The sequence below is a fragment of the Ahaetulla prasina genome, chromosome 2, assembly GCF_028640845.1.
Source record: "Ahaetulla prasina isolate Xishuangbanna chromosome 2, ASM2864084v1, whole genome shotgun sequence".
Classification (NCBI taxonomy): Eukaryota; Metazoa; Chordata; class Lepidosauria; order Squamata; family Colubridae; genus Ahaetulla; species Ahaetulla prasina.
In genome coordinates, this window is record NC_080540.1 from 7276360 (window position 1) to 7291016 (window position 14657).

Sequence of the window (14657 nt, forward strand, 5' to 3'; positions counted from 1 at the left end):
GGGATAATTTTCTTTCACCAATTCTAGGGAAGAGATCTAGTGAACAAAATGGGCATCCTCTGCAGAAGTAAAATTAAGATCTCACCGCTTTTGGCTGATGGCACAACTAAATCATGTTTGATCAAGCTGGAAGTGTTTGGAATGCCTTACACTGTAACCAACTGAAATATTCAATCTAAAGGCTTCAATCCACTCCTAAATCAGTGACTCCCTTTCTTCCTAGGATGGGCAGAGCAAAATACTAGAAAAGCCCAGCTGACATGTTTACCAATGGCTCACTTTATCCACGTACCCCAACTCCACACCTTCATGGAAACGTTAGAAGAGCTTGCAATAGAACTCTATATGTCTATGGAGATTCTCAATTACCAGGTCACATTTGTCCCAAAGATGCTTTCCAAAAGGAAAATATATATATATTTTCTTTTATAATGGTGTGTGAGAACAACCCTGGGGGATAGAAGGAAGATCACCGATGCTGACAACAGTCTGGTCAATGAAATCTGATGGTGAAGCAGGAGGGGTGGAGAAAGTGACTCAAAAGGATCCCCTCAGAAGGGAGAGGATAGGGCTAAGCTGAGTGTGAAGGTTCAGTGACCCGATATGAAATCTGAATTGCTTAGAAACAGCAATTTTATACATTTAACTCTAGAACAAAATAAAATCCATCCAAGATTTAGGGACCTTTTCCAATGTTTCTCCTCCTTACCTGAAGTAGCGGTTCAACTAATCCTTCCGCTCCAGCACAAAAAGGTGATTCTAGAAACTCCAAGGACAGCTGTCTGCTCTCTGTGAGAAAGAGAAAATGACTGGAGGAAGATCTGTTAAACAGAGAAACTCCAATAAATTGGAGCAAAAGAATCAGCTAAATGTTCACCTCACACAGAAAGAGCTTTTCTTACCTTGCGTAGCGTCTTGACTTTGATCTTTCTGGAAGTTCTCCCCGAAGAGCAGCTCTTGAGAAGATCTGAATGAATCTTTCCCCCTCTTAGGATACTCAGTCACAACTTCCAAGGATTTCTGGACATGATGTGATACGAGAAACAAAGGAAAAACACAGAGATAGAAATGAATTATCATACTGCACCTTCAAACTAGCAGACCCTGAAGTCCATTGCTGAAACAGAATGGAAGAATTGTCCCAAATACATCCTCTGGAAGAATAGAACAAATTCCCTTAGGAGTTAATAATCCCAGAAAATTCTGCCACAAAGGAATTGACAAATTCAGAGAGCTCCTCTTTAGAGCTGCCATGATTCCATTCTCCCACCTGCAACTCTTCTTGCATGTTTTCCTCCTCCTGAGTCAGCAAGAAGCCTTCGGCCAGGGACACCGCCTGGGAACTGGTCTCTGCTCCACACTCCCGCACCCATCTTGCCATCTCTGGGGGAAGGACAGCCAGGAATTGTTCCAGGAGCACCAAGTCCAGCATCTGAGCCTTGGTGTGTTTTTCTGGTTGCAGCCACTGACGACAAAGGTAGTGAAGCTGAGTGCAAACATCTCGGGGACGGCTCCCCTCCTGAAACTGCACTTTTCTGAAGTGACAACATTGGACCTCTGAACTATTGGATGCCTCTTGGTGGCTCCTCAGTCCAGGACTTCCCCCATTCTTCCCACAGCTCCAAGGCTGAGCAGCTGGACGGCCTTTTCTAATGTCTGCATCTGCTGGGTGTTGTCCCTCCATCTTCTCTCTGGTCTCTAATAAAACTCCAAAATGGACCCATGGATCTCCACAGGTCCTTCTGTTCACAAGAGGTCTGGCCAATTTTTTCAAGGCCATTCAGCTCTCTTCTCAGACAAGTTACTTAAGATTCCAGAAGAAGCAGGAAAAAAATTCAGCTTACATGCCTGAAATGGAAAACAAGTAATTTAGGGTGTTTATTAATGTGATTAATTGAACTACTGAGCATCCTTATCAAGAGACAAAAGGGAAGGGGAAGGGAAGGGAAGGGAAGGGAGAAAGGGAAGGAAAAATCAGAACAAGAAATTTGGATGAACCTACCAATATCAGGGACGGAGGGGGGTGTCTTATTAGTTAGCTTGATCTCTCTACAAGTGGGGAAAATGGCACAGAACCCTTCAGGACAGAACTGTCACACTAGCGGCCCAGGGACCAAATGCATCACGCTATGCCGGGTTTAACAAAGGAGAAAAAAGTCCCAATACGTCACATGAGGACGCAAGTTTGACACCCCTGATTCAGGATGTCAATATCAAAATAGTGGAAAAATACATTTAAATCTTTTTGATTTCTACTTCCTAGTTTTTAATTAAAATTTAATTTTAATTTTTAATGTCTTCTGTATTATTATTATAAATTACTCTAGGCAGCAATTATACGTAATGCTCCTTCTTACAATTTCCCCCACAACAGCCCTGTGAAGCATTGAATTACAGACTTGAATATCATTTCTATAGCTGCATCTTAGAGCAACCATTTGCACAATCCAAATGACAAACGTCCCAGGTCACAAAAAGCAATTGACATGAGGGGCTCCCTAAATCCACTTAATAACTAAATAAACCAACTAGGGACTTCAACACCCAGGCTTTGCAAAGGCCAAACCTGGCAAAAACACTGGACTGATCGGGACCTGGCTTGAATGATGCACCTCCTATAATACCTTCCTTATTTATCTGCCGGCATAGCCAGCTGGTGACAGTGGGGGAAAGGCGGGAAAGCAGGAAACCGACTTCCAGTCCTTGCACCCCACTCCTTGCACACGCAGTTGGAGCCTTGCCTGCAAAGCCAGCAGGAGGGACTCCGACCGCTCGCTTCTAAGAAGGGGGAGGAGAAGGAAACCCCTTCTGAAAACGGGGCCAAGAAGTTTGCAGGAAACTGTCCAGGATTCAAGAGGCAAAAATCTCTTTTGCAAAGACGAAGCTCCATGCAAAGCTTTTCCCGTGAAATGGAGCCTAAATCCTCTTTTCTGCGACCCTGATTTTTTTCCCCCCAGGTGGGGGCAAAGCTAAGGGTGCGAAGCTTTGCTTTCTCCCCTCCCTGGCCCTTGCATGCACAGGGACGGCAGGGGAACATGGGACCACCGGCTCTCCCCCTCCCCCTTTCCACGACTCCAAGCCTGGGAAAAGTCTCACACACCCCCAGTCACTGAACCCGGACTCACGTCTGGCTCTCCAAGTCCAAGACTTCCCTGCAGCCTCTTCCCTTGCCTGAAAGGCTCACCCGGGCACTGCAGAAAGAGCGGAGAAGCTTTCAAGCCTTTGCTAGAAAATGCCTCGAGAAGCACGCACCTCTCTTGACTTGGGGAAGAGGACGGCGCATGCTCAGTTCTCTTGTAATACGGGTGGAGGGACAACGCTGCCTGGCTCTTCCATCGCACTCTCGTGGGAGCCCCCTAGAGGATCCTCTGCGCAATGCCTGAGAACCCTGCAAGGACATCACGTTCCATGCGGCTGTGGGATGATGGGACAACACTAGAAGTAAGGGTTCCCTCTTACTTTGCCTATCTAGAAAGGAAGTGGCCTCTCCGGCAGTTTCTAGATTTTTCTTTTTTTTAATGGCTAAAAACCACCTGTGATCTTCTGAATACTGAGAAAATCTCTCTGAAGACTCAAAAATCGCTTTCCTCAAGAGCAGCTCCCCCCCATCATACAATCAAAAGTTTTGTGTGTTTTAAATTTTTATATTTACAGCAAAACAGAATTTAATAACATCTCATGAATAACCATACCAATGACATTTAATTAAGTTTATTTAAATCAAATTTAGACTTTTTCCTAATCCTTGTCAGACCATAGAAAGGCAAAAAAAATGTTTGAAAAGAGTTTTTTTTTAACATTCACTTCATGGCCTTTTCCTCATTCTAGCTTATTTTGTGAGAGGAATTCTTCATCCTGAAGATTTTTCCATACAGGATACATTGATATATTTGTGATGAGTTATCACATATTAAGAGGCCTTTCATCAAATAAGTTCCCATGATTTGCGAGTATTATGATCTACCAATCCTCTATCAATCTATCAGGAAAAACTGATGTCATTTTCTGAAGTTGTTTTTCTTAATTTCATATTATTTTATTCGGTTTATTTACTTATTTTGGTTATCAATAAACCAGTCAATATAAATCGTAAGGATACCAGAAACAAGATTACAGTCATTCAGTCATAAGTGGAAGGAGATGGGTAATGGGAATGATGAGAAGATTAATAGTAATGCAGACTTAATAACTATTTGACAGCATTGAAGGAATTATTTGTTTAGCAGAGTGATGGCACTTGGGGAAAAACTGTTCTTGTGTCTAGTTGTTCTGGTGTGCAGTGCTCTATAGCATCGTTTTGAGGGTAGGAGTTGAAACAGTTTATGTCCTGGATGTGAGGGATCTGTAAATATTTTCACGGCCCTCTTTTTGACTCCTGCAGTATCCAGGTCCTCAATGGAAGGCAAGTTGGTAGCCATTGTATTTTCTGCAGTTCTAATTATCCTCTGAAGTCTGTGTCTGTCTTGTTGGGTCACAGAACCAAACCAGGCAGTTATGGAGGTGCAGATGACAGACTCAATAATTCCTCTGTAGAACTGGATGAGGAGCTCTTTGGGAAGTTGGAACTTTCTGAGTGGCGCAGAAAGAACATTCTTTGTTGTCCTTTTTTGATGACGTTTTTGATGTTTCGTTGTCCATTTTAGGTCTTGCGATATGGTAGAACCTAGAAATTTAAAGGTCTCTACTGTTGATACTGTGTTGTCTAGTATTGTAACAGGTGGTAGTATGGGAGGGTTTCTCCTAAAGTCTACCACCATTTCTATGGTTTTCTAACATTTTTGTATGAAAACAGCGTAAGTAAACTTTCCCTTTGTCCCCTGGACTTCCCACTGTCCATTGTCCACCAATCATTTGCATTCATTTTGTTTTGGGAATGATCTGACTGCCTTGGAGTTTACCAGCCGATGACTTTTGGACGTCACGTCTGTCTCAGACTTTCAGTCGGCTGCCTTGCATTCCTCATTTCCCTCCCTGAAACCTCCCTTGCATTCCAACGCTTTTCCTCCCCCCTCTCCTTACTGTTATGTGATTGTGAGCAGGGTGAGTAAACCAGGACATAATGACCCTCCAGAAAGATTAATTCTACAAGGAAACAAACACACACATTTTAAACCCAAATCTCCTTACACTATAAAACATATTGGGTTTGATCTGGATACTTAACAAGAAACCTATGGATCAGTGTAGTGGCCCGAACATCCATCGCTGCCACCCACTCTGCATCTGCTGGGGGAAATCCCTTCCATAAGACTAAGTACTGTCACTTCCCTTTGTAGCATTGAGAGTCAAGGATCTCCTTGACCTCACAATGCTTTTCTGCTTCTACCCATATTGGAGGGGAACGATGGGGGGGGCGGGGGAGGTGATTCAATAGCCGGTCTGAGCAATGACTGGAGAGGTTTAATGAACTGCAGTGAGATTCTAGGTCAGTGATGGTGAACCTTTTCGGCACAGTGCCGAGTGTCCGGGCACAACCTGGAAGAGGAGCTGCCCAGAGCCCACGTGTGCCGCAAAAAATGAACTTCCAGTTTCAGCTACTGAACTTCCAGTTTCAGCCAGCTACTCTTCTGGGTTTCTGGCATGCATGCACGTGCAATGATCAGATGGCCGGCGCACATGCTCACACAGGAAAACGTGTGGAGTGGGAGGGAGGAAGGGGGAGGAGAGCGAGGGAAAGAGAGAGAGAGAGAGACAGAGAGATGAGGGAGAGAGGGGGATGAGAGGGAGAGGGAGATAGAGAGAGAAGGAGATAGAGAAAAAAAAGAGATGAAAAAGAAAGATGAGTGGGAGGGAGGGAGAAGGAGCTAGAGAAAAAGAGAAAGAGATGCGAGAGAGAAAGAGAGAGGGAGATAGACAGAGAGGGAGAGATGAGAGGGAGGGAGGGAAGAGAGAGGGAGAGACAGAGTGGGAGATAACAATTTCCAATAGAAAAGACAGGGAGCACAAAACCTGGGTAGGCGTGGCTGGGGTGGTAGTGTCATGTGACTGGGTGGAAGTGAGTGACATCAAGTTGGCCACACCCACCCACATTTTGTGGCTCCCAGTGCTTTGTTTCCCCTGCTCTAGTCCAACTTTGTGAAGATTCTCCCCTTTGTGAAGTGTCCCAACATGTCCTTCATTAATGGGAGGGGTACATATTCTCCAAAGGGAACACGATGGCTCAGTGGCTTAGATGCTGAGCTTGTTGATTGAAAGGTCGGCAGTTCAGTGGTTCGAATCCCTAGTGCCGCGTAACGGGGTGAGCTCCCGTTACTTGTCCCAGCTTTTGCCAACCTAGCAGTTCGAAAGCATGTAAAAAATGCAAGTAGAAAAATAGGGACTACCTTTGGTGGGAAGGTAACAGTGTTCCGTGCGCCTTTGGCATTTAATCATGCCGGCCACATGACCACAGAGATGTCTTCAGACAGCGCTGGCTCTTTGGCTTTGAAACTGAGATGAGCATTGCCCCCTACAGTTGGGAACAACTAGCACATATGTGCGAGAGGAACCTTTACCTTTACCTTTTTACGCATTCTCCACGCATCTGCCCTTTATTGTCGACACATAATGTAAGAACCCTATCTTTCTTTTCCTTAAAAAGCACAGGCACCACCATCCTCAATTTGGCCAGTGAAATAAAACCCCTGGCAAAATCTTTATGAATGAATGTACATTGTCATTGAGAATGGATTTCGCTTTGGCAATTGAACCCCAGAAACAATCTCAATTGCAAAGTCCGTGGGGCGATGAAGCAGGAGTGTGTCACATTCCTTCTAGCTGGAGACGTCAGCCAAGTCGCGACACTTTTTAGGAAGCCGTGGCTGTAAGCCAAGGGTGTCAAACTCACGTTGTCACATTATCACGTGTCCTAGCGCAACTTTTTTCCCCACAGCCAGCATGTGACATATCCAGCCCATGGGCTGGGAGTTTGACACCCCTGCTCTATTGCCATCGCCTCCCTCCAGTTTATTAGCAGTTTCTGCTTCCGCTTCCATAACCAAAGGCATGAGGTGGCTTCTCAGAACTTTCACTAATTCTTGCCACACAGTTTCTCTCACATCCGCTACTTACTTTTTTCCCAATGAAGAGAGGGGCTCCATTTTTGCAACCATTGTAGGCCTAGGTCCATGACTAGCTCAATCCAGAGGCCACAATAAATCGAATAGTCTGTATGTGGGTCTCAGCTTCACGCAAATGGAGCTACAAACATTCATGCGCATCTGTAACCCTTCTCCCCTACTGGGCCACCAAGCTGGTAAGGTTAAGAGCCACTGTTCTATAGGATAAATATTGTTGTGTCTTGCCCGCCCTCAGAGCAGCCGGGGCCTTCTTACCTGCTCCCGAACACTGAGGAATGTATGCCTCCCGGCCCAAGTCCTGGCTCCATGCCCACACAAACTGCAGAAGAAGGAGCATCTCCCTGCCCCAGCCCTGACTCCATGCCCAGGCAAACGGAGCAGCTAGACCCCTCCCCCTCCTCCACAGCAGGTGAGCCTGAGGAGGGTTTACTCCCAACAACAGCTGATTGGAGTAATCCTCGCATCAGAAGATTGGAGAGGCGGAGGCAACAGAAGGAAGGGAGGGGCAGGCCTTAATGAGTGCTGAGTCATGGAGCCACACCCCATGGCCTATATAAAGGATCTACTTTCTGGCAGTCTCTGAGTCAGGCAAAAGTCGAACTTATCTTGGTGAAGTCACTTACTGGTCTCCTGCCTGCTCTGAGGACTTTGCTAGGACTTTGGGCAGAGCTGCAGAGGCAAGCCTGATTCGGATTTCCCTGACCCAGCTGTCAGCGGAGGAGTGGGACACGACAAATATACTAAAAATGTAGTATAAGAAAACATACAGAGAAAGAACGTGCGCATTATGTTTCTCTTTTGTAACCTTGGATATTCTTTTCAAAATAAAACATCCCCTCAACCTCTATAAGGAGACATTCTAAAATCCGATACGTTTGATGAACGTTTTGAGCTCAATTCATTTCTGGAAGCGGCTGATTCACACACCTGCCACTCACATATATGGAGCTTTCCACGTGAGCCTGTCCCCTGTGGAAGTGGAGCTACACGCAGATGCCCACTCGCTGCTTCTGCAGCCCAGTTCTGAACAGGCCATGGTCCGGGGTGGGGTGGGATGGGGTTGGTGATCCCTGGTTTAAAAAGATCCTATGACAAATTGGAGGCAATGGTGGGATCGGCTCTGACTCAAGAGGCTCATTAAACAACTACTGTGTATGAAAACAAATCTTATCTGCTAAAGCAGCGGTTCTCAACTTGTGGGTCGGGACCCCGTTGGGGGTCGAATGACGATTTGCCAGGGGTCGCCTAAGACCATCGGAAATATGGGAAGTATACTTGCGAGTTGAAGATTCGCGCTTCAATGGTTGACTTCACAAGCCAGCTGCAGGCTCTTCAAATCGCTAGCCGAATTCGGCTTCAGGCGTGATCAATTAAAAAAGAGAGAAATCTTTGCTCTGATGTCTCCCTCTCAAGCCAGCTGCAATCACTCCCAATCGCTAGCCTAATCTGGCTTCAGGTGCGATAAACTTAATAGGGGAGGAGTCTCCGCTTTAATGCCTCCGTCCTCAAGGCAATCGCAAGCAGTTCAGATCGCTAGCCAATATGGCTTCAGGCGCGATAAATTCAAAACGAAAATAATTTTATGGTTCGGGGTCGCCACATCATGGGGAATTGTATTAAAGGGATCGCCACATCATGGGGAATTGTATTAAAGGGGTCGCAGCACTATAAACGTTGAGAACCACTGTGCTAAAGGAACAGAATGCGGCCCTCACAAACCTCTCACTTGAGCCTTCCTCAGACAAGCACAAATGGGAAAGGCAGAACAGCCAGAGAAGGGGCTAGGCCCAGATAATTAGCCCAACAGAACTATTAAGGCAGCAACAAGAGGTATCAGATAACCTCTAATAAAGTTGTGGTTGGGTTTTTTTTAATCTAAAAGATACTTGAAGAACAACATGATAATTGTGTTTGATATTTTGGAATATCAGGAACAATGTAATGAAAAACAACCAGGAATATTTCTACATGTAAAGAACACCTACTGAGTATTTGGACTTTGCAAAAACCACAAGCAGGATTAGGGATTCACCTTGTTCTGGTTTGCACTAGAAGGGCAATTTATGAATGCATATCTAAGAAGGTATACAATTTATTTGAATTATTACTCAAATGGTACTTGTAGATTTTAGACAACTATAGGTAGTTGTCGATTTACTACAGTTCATTCAGTGATTGTTCAAAGTTACAGAAGCACTGAAAAAAAGTGACTTATGACCATTTTTCATATTTATGACCGTTGCAACTTCCCCAAGGTCACCTGATCAAATTTCAGATGCTTGGCAACCGATTCATGACAGTTCCAGTGTTCCTGGGTCATGTGATCTGCTTTTGTGAGCTTCTGACAAACAAATCCAATGAGGAAGCCAGATTCATTTCATAATAGTATTACTAACTTAACAACTATTGTGAGTCACTTAACAAATGTGGCAGGTAAAGTTGTCAAATAGCGCAAAACGCACTTAATAACTGTCTCACTTAGAAACAGAAAGTTTGGGCTCAATTGCAGTCATAAGGCGATAATTACCTGGATTTCTCTTGAAGCTCTTTCACAATCCCTTTATTGATATTGTTTCTATGGCAAGTAAAAGCATTACTCCTTGCAAAGCTCACTCCTCACTCCATGAATTCATATGGTGTTTTTTTCTCCAGTATGGATCCTTTTATGGGACTTGAGATCACAACTCTTTCTAAAGCCCTCTCCACACTGCAAACATCTTTTGTGTGGCTCCTCTTGTGGGAATTAAGACCATTACTACGAGCAAAGCTCTTTCCACATTCCATGCATTTATAAGGTCTTTCTCCTGTGTGGCTCCTCTTGTGGGAATTAAGACCATTACTACGAGCAAAGCTCTTTCCACATTCCATGCAGGGATATGGTTTCTCTCCTGTATGGATCCTTTTATGAGAGTCAAGAGCAGAATTCCACCTAAAGGCCTTTCCACATTCCGCACATTTATAAGGTCTTTCTCCTGTGTGGATCCCTTTGTGGGAATTAAGACTACTGCTACAAGTAAAGGTCTTTCCACACTCCGTGCATTGAAAAGGTCTTTCTCCTGTGTGGATCCTCTTGTGGGAATTAAGACTACTGCTACGAGTAAATGTCTTTCCACACTCCATGCATTTATAAGGTCTTTCTCCTGTGTGGATCCTCTTGTGGTAATTAAGACTACTGCTAAAAGTAAAGATTTTTCCACACTCCATGCATTGATACGGTTTCTCTCCTCTGTGGATCCTATTATGGGAGGTAAGATTATTACTCTTCCTAAAACTCTTTCCACACTCCATGCATTTATAAGGTCGTTCTTTGTGATTCCTTTCATGTTTTCTAAGAGAGTGATTATCATAAAAGGTCTTTCCACACTCCATGCAGGGATATGATTTCTCTCCTGTGTGTATCTTCTTGTGGGAATTAAGATGACTGCTACAAATAAAGGTCTTTCCACACTCCATGCATTTATAAGGTCGTTCTCCTGTGTGGATCCTCTTGTGCACATTAAGACGACTGCTACAAGTAAAGGTCTTTCCACACTCCATGCATTTATAAGGTCTTTCTCCTGTGTGGATCCTTTGATGGATTATAAGAGACTCAGAATAACAGAAAGTCTTTCCACACTCAATGCATTGGTATAACTTCTCCTTTGTATGGATAGTTTTATGGTGAATCAGAGCACTCCTCTGCCTAAAACTCTTTCCACACTCCATGCATTGATAGGGTCTTTCTCCTGTGTGGATCCTCTTGTGGTAATTAAGATGAGTGCTACGAGTAAAGGTCTTTCCACACTCCATGCACTGATAAGGTCTTTCTCCTCTGTGATTCTTTTGATGGATTATAAGGGAGTAGTTATAACGGAAGGTCTTTCCGCACTCCATGCAGGTAAATTGTTTCTCTTCTGAATGTGCCATTTTATGAGAAATGAGATTATCGGATTTATTGAACCTTTTTCCACACTCCATGGATTTATATCGTTCTTCTCCTTTATCGATGATTGTATGGTTACGAAGCCAACTGACCCGAGGAAGACATTTTTTAATTCCACTTTGTGATTGCTTTGTTTCATCACTCTTTAGTTTCATCTGATCTACAAATTTCCTTTTCCTCCCTTTCAAATGGATTGCTTGGCATTCCGGCTTGCAATTCTTATTCTCTCCCCCATTAAAGCCTTGAAAAAGAAAAAAGGAAACTGTAGCAAGAATAGGGGAACAACCAAAACTTTTATTCTGAAATTTAGCCAAAGAATCATCAATATATTTCTGCTGTTTTGTTGGCAAACACGAAAAGTCCAAAAGAAGGTTATAGCAAAGACCCATTTCCAAGTGTATCCCTAATGATCCTCCTATAATAGATTGGATTGATCTAATCTTCCACCTGGGATAATTCCATGGTTCCACTAGCTCCTTAAGTGCATTGGACACTGTATCATGCTGGGGCAGCAACATACCCAGCACCTCCCAACTTCAATAAAAGACTCATCTCCACTTGTCTGCAGAGCAGAATCTTTGAAAGTTAAAGGGAAATTCTGGATGGCAATACCTCCCTACTAATGTCAAACTGGTACAGAAGTGGGCATATATCTAAGAAGGGAACATCCCTCTCAGAGGTCATATGGTCGGTAATAACAGCTTAGGGCCATCGGGAACCACGTGACCAGGTTCAGGAGGGAATACCAAATCCTGGTAGCCAGAACCTTGCTCAGTACATTCAGCCTCTTCCTCAGAGTTTCGTTAATATTGTCTATGAAATGAGTATTTTGTATTTCATAAGCAGAATGCTTTTTTAAAAAACAAACAATTTCCTTTATGTAAAAAAATTGTTAAGGTGTTAATTTAAGAGCGGACCAGCTGGTGCAATTAGGGAAATGAGTCATAAACTGTTTCAACTCCTACCCTCAAAACGACACTATAGAGCACTGCACACCAGAACAACTAGACACAAGAACAGTTTTTTCCCGAAGGCCATCACTCTGCTAAACAAATAATTCCCTCAACACTGTCAGACTATTTACTGAATCTGCACTACTATTAATCGTTTCATAGTTCCCATCACCAATCTCTTTCCACTTATGACTGTATGACTATAACTTGTTGCTGGCAATCCTTATGATTTATATTGATATATTGATCATCAATTGTGTTGTAAATGTTGTACCTTGATGAACGTATCTTTTCTTTTATGTACACTGAGAGCATATGCACCAAGACAAATTCCTTGTGTCCAATCACACTTGGCCAATAAAAAATTCTATTCTATTCTATTCTATTCTATTCTATTCTATTCTATTCTATTCTATTCTATTCTATTCTATTCTATCCCTTTAAGATCCTGTGTAATATATATGTGCTTATTTGTACCCTATGACTATCATTAAAGGTTGTACCTTAAATTCTTGAGGAACGTATCTTTTCTTTTATGTATACTGAGAGCATATGCACCAAGATAGTTTCCTTGTTTGTCCAATCACACTTGGCCAATAAAAAATTCTATTCTATTCTAACCTATAAGAGCACCTACTACAGTGGTTGTTGGTTCATTGAGTTTCTTCCCTGCTGTAATTGCTGTTTGTTGAGATACTGCTTGTAGCATATGTATGTATCAGTGGTGGTTCTATCCGGTTCTATAAAACCGGCAATAAAATCGGTGGGAGGCTCCGCCCACCCGCCCAGACATAATCTGCGTGAGCAAAGACACGCGGGTGGCCCCGTTGCGAACTGGTAGTAAAGGTAAGTAGAACCCATTCCTGGTATTTATAGTATTCCTATATTCCTAAATTTTCAGAACTTTCCAAAATTTTGTTTTCACTTTTTCATTATTGGGTAGATTAATGAAAAAATAATAATTTCAACAACTGTAGAATCAGCCTGCATCATAACAAAATTGACAGAAGCGAAGAAAGTCTGAATATCTTCATAATGCACTCTATATCCTTATTTTTTATAGAAGAAGGAAATTTATTCAAAGAAAAATTGGAAACCTGCAAGGCCTCCCTTAGTACATAAAAGATTTTTTTAAAATGTGTCCTGCTTATCAAATACAAAATACTCATTTCAACAACTGTAGACTGATGCTGCAATGTAACATTCTCAATGAACTGTAAATAAATTATTTCCCCCCCCCCCCAGAAATAACATTTAAGCCCCTTCTCTACGTTCCTGAGCACAGAAAGGGTTTCTTACCCAGAGAAAAGAGATTCCTGGAATTGTCCAGCATGACTTCTCCATGGAGCGCTTTTTGGTCAGCATCCAGTTGAGACCACTCCTCCTTGGAGAAATACACGGCCACATCCTCAAAAGACACAACACCCTGAACAAGGAAACAAGTTTGCCTTTTAACAGATAATCCCAAGAATAATGGGATAATTTTCTTTCACCAATTCTAGGGAAGAGATCACCTGAACAAAATGGGCATCTTCTGCAGAATTCAGAATAAGATCTCACTGCTCTTGGCTGATGGCGTAACTAAATCATGTTCGATCAAGCTGGAAGTGTTTGGAGTGCCTTACAGTGTAATCAACTAAAATATTCAATCTAAAGTCTTTAATCCACTACTTATCAGTGATTCCCATTCTTCCTAGGATGGACAGAGCAAATTACTGGCAAAACTCACCTGACATGTTTACCAATGGCTTAATTTATCCAGTGAGAGACCAACGTACCACAACTCCACACCTTCATGAAGGAGTTGGAAGAGCTCTATATGTCTATAGAGAATCTCAATCACCAGGTCACGGTTGTCCCAAAAATGCTTTTCAAAAGGCAAAAAAGAATTAAATATTTTTTGTAATGTCTGTAAACCCTGTCTACCATGGTTATTGTCAAAACAACCCTGGTAGACAGAAGGAAGAGCCCCGATGCTGACAACAGTCTGATCAATGAAATCTAATGGTAAAGCAGGAGGGGTGGAGAAAGCGACTCACAAAGGATCCCCTCAAAAGGGAGAATGTTCAATGATCCGATATCAAATCTGTATTGCTTAGAACCAGCAATTTTATACACTGAACTCTAGAACAAAATAAAATCCATCGATTTATGGACCTTTTCCAGTCTTATTTCTCCTTACCTGAAGTAGCGGTTCAGCTAATCCTCCAGCACAAAAAGATGACTCTAATAACTCCGAAGACAGCTTTCTACTCTCTGTGAGAAAGAGAAAAATAGTGGAAGCAGATTTGTTAAAGAGAGAAACTCCAATAAAATGGTGCGAAAGAATCAGCTAAATGTTGAAATCTCACCTCACACAGAAAGAGCTTTTCTTACCTTGAGTAGCATCTTGACTTTGATCTTTCTGGAAGTTCTCCCTGAAGAGCAGCTCTTGAGAAGATCTGAATGAATCTTTCCCCCTCTTAGGATACTCAGTCACAGATTCCATGGATTTCTGGACATGATGTGATACGAGAAACAAAGGAAGAATACAGAGATAGAATTATCATATTGCACCTAGTAGCCCTCAATATCCATTGCTGAAACTCGAAAGAGAATGGAAGAATTCCCCCAAATACATCCTCTGGAAGAATAGAAAAAATGCCCATAGGAGTTAATAATCCCAGAAAATTCAGCCACAAAGGAATTGACAAATTCAGAGGGAATCTCTTTAGAGCTGCCATG

At 42.8% G+C, this 14657-nt stretch overlaps 1 protein-coding gene and 1 pseudogene across 1 annotated transcript in view; both read right to left on the bottom strand.

Annotated features, from left to right (window-relative positions):
- Positions 1–14657, bottom strand: part of LOC131189563 (zinc finger protein 595-like) — a 58796-nt pseudogene that overhangs the window by 40269 nt on the left and 3870 nt on the right.
- The window catches only part of LOC131189564 (uncharacterized), a 59885-nt gene continuing 52969 nt past the window's right edge, over positions 7742–14657 (bottom strand). The window contains 4 exon segments of the mRNA XM_058165736.1: positions 7742–11221; positions 13233–13359; positions 14116–14189; positions 14310–14427. Coding sequence (XP_058021719.1) covers positions 9675–11221; positions 13233–13359; positions 14116–14189; positions 14310–14427 — 1866 coding nt within the window. The 3' untranslated portion in view covers positions 7742–9674.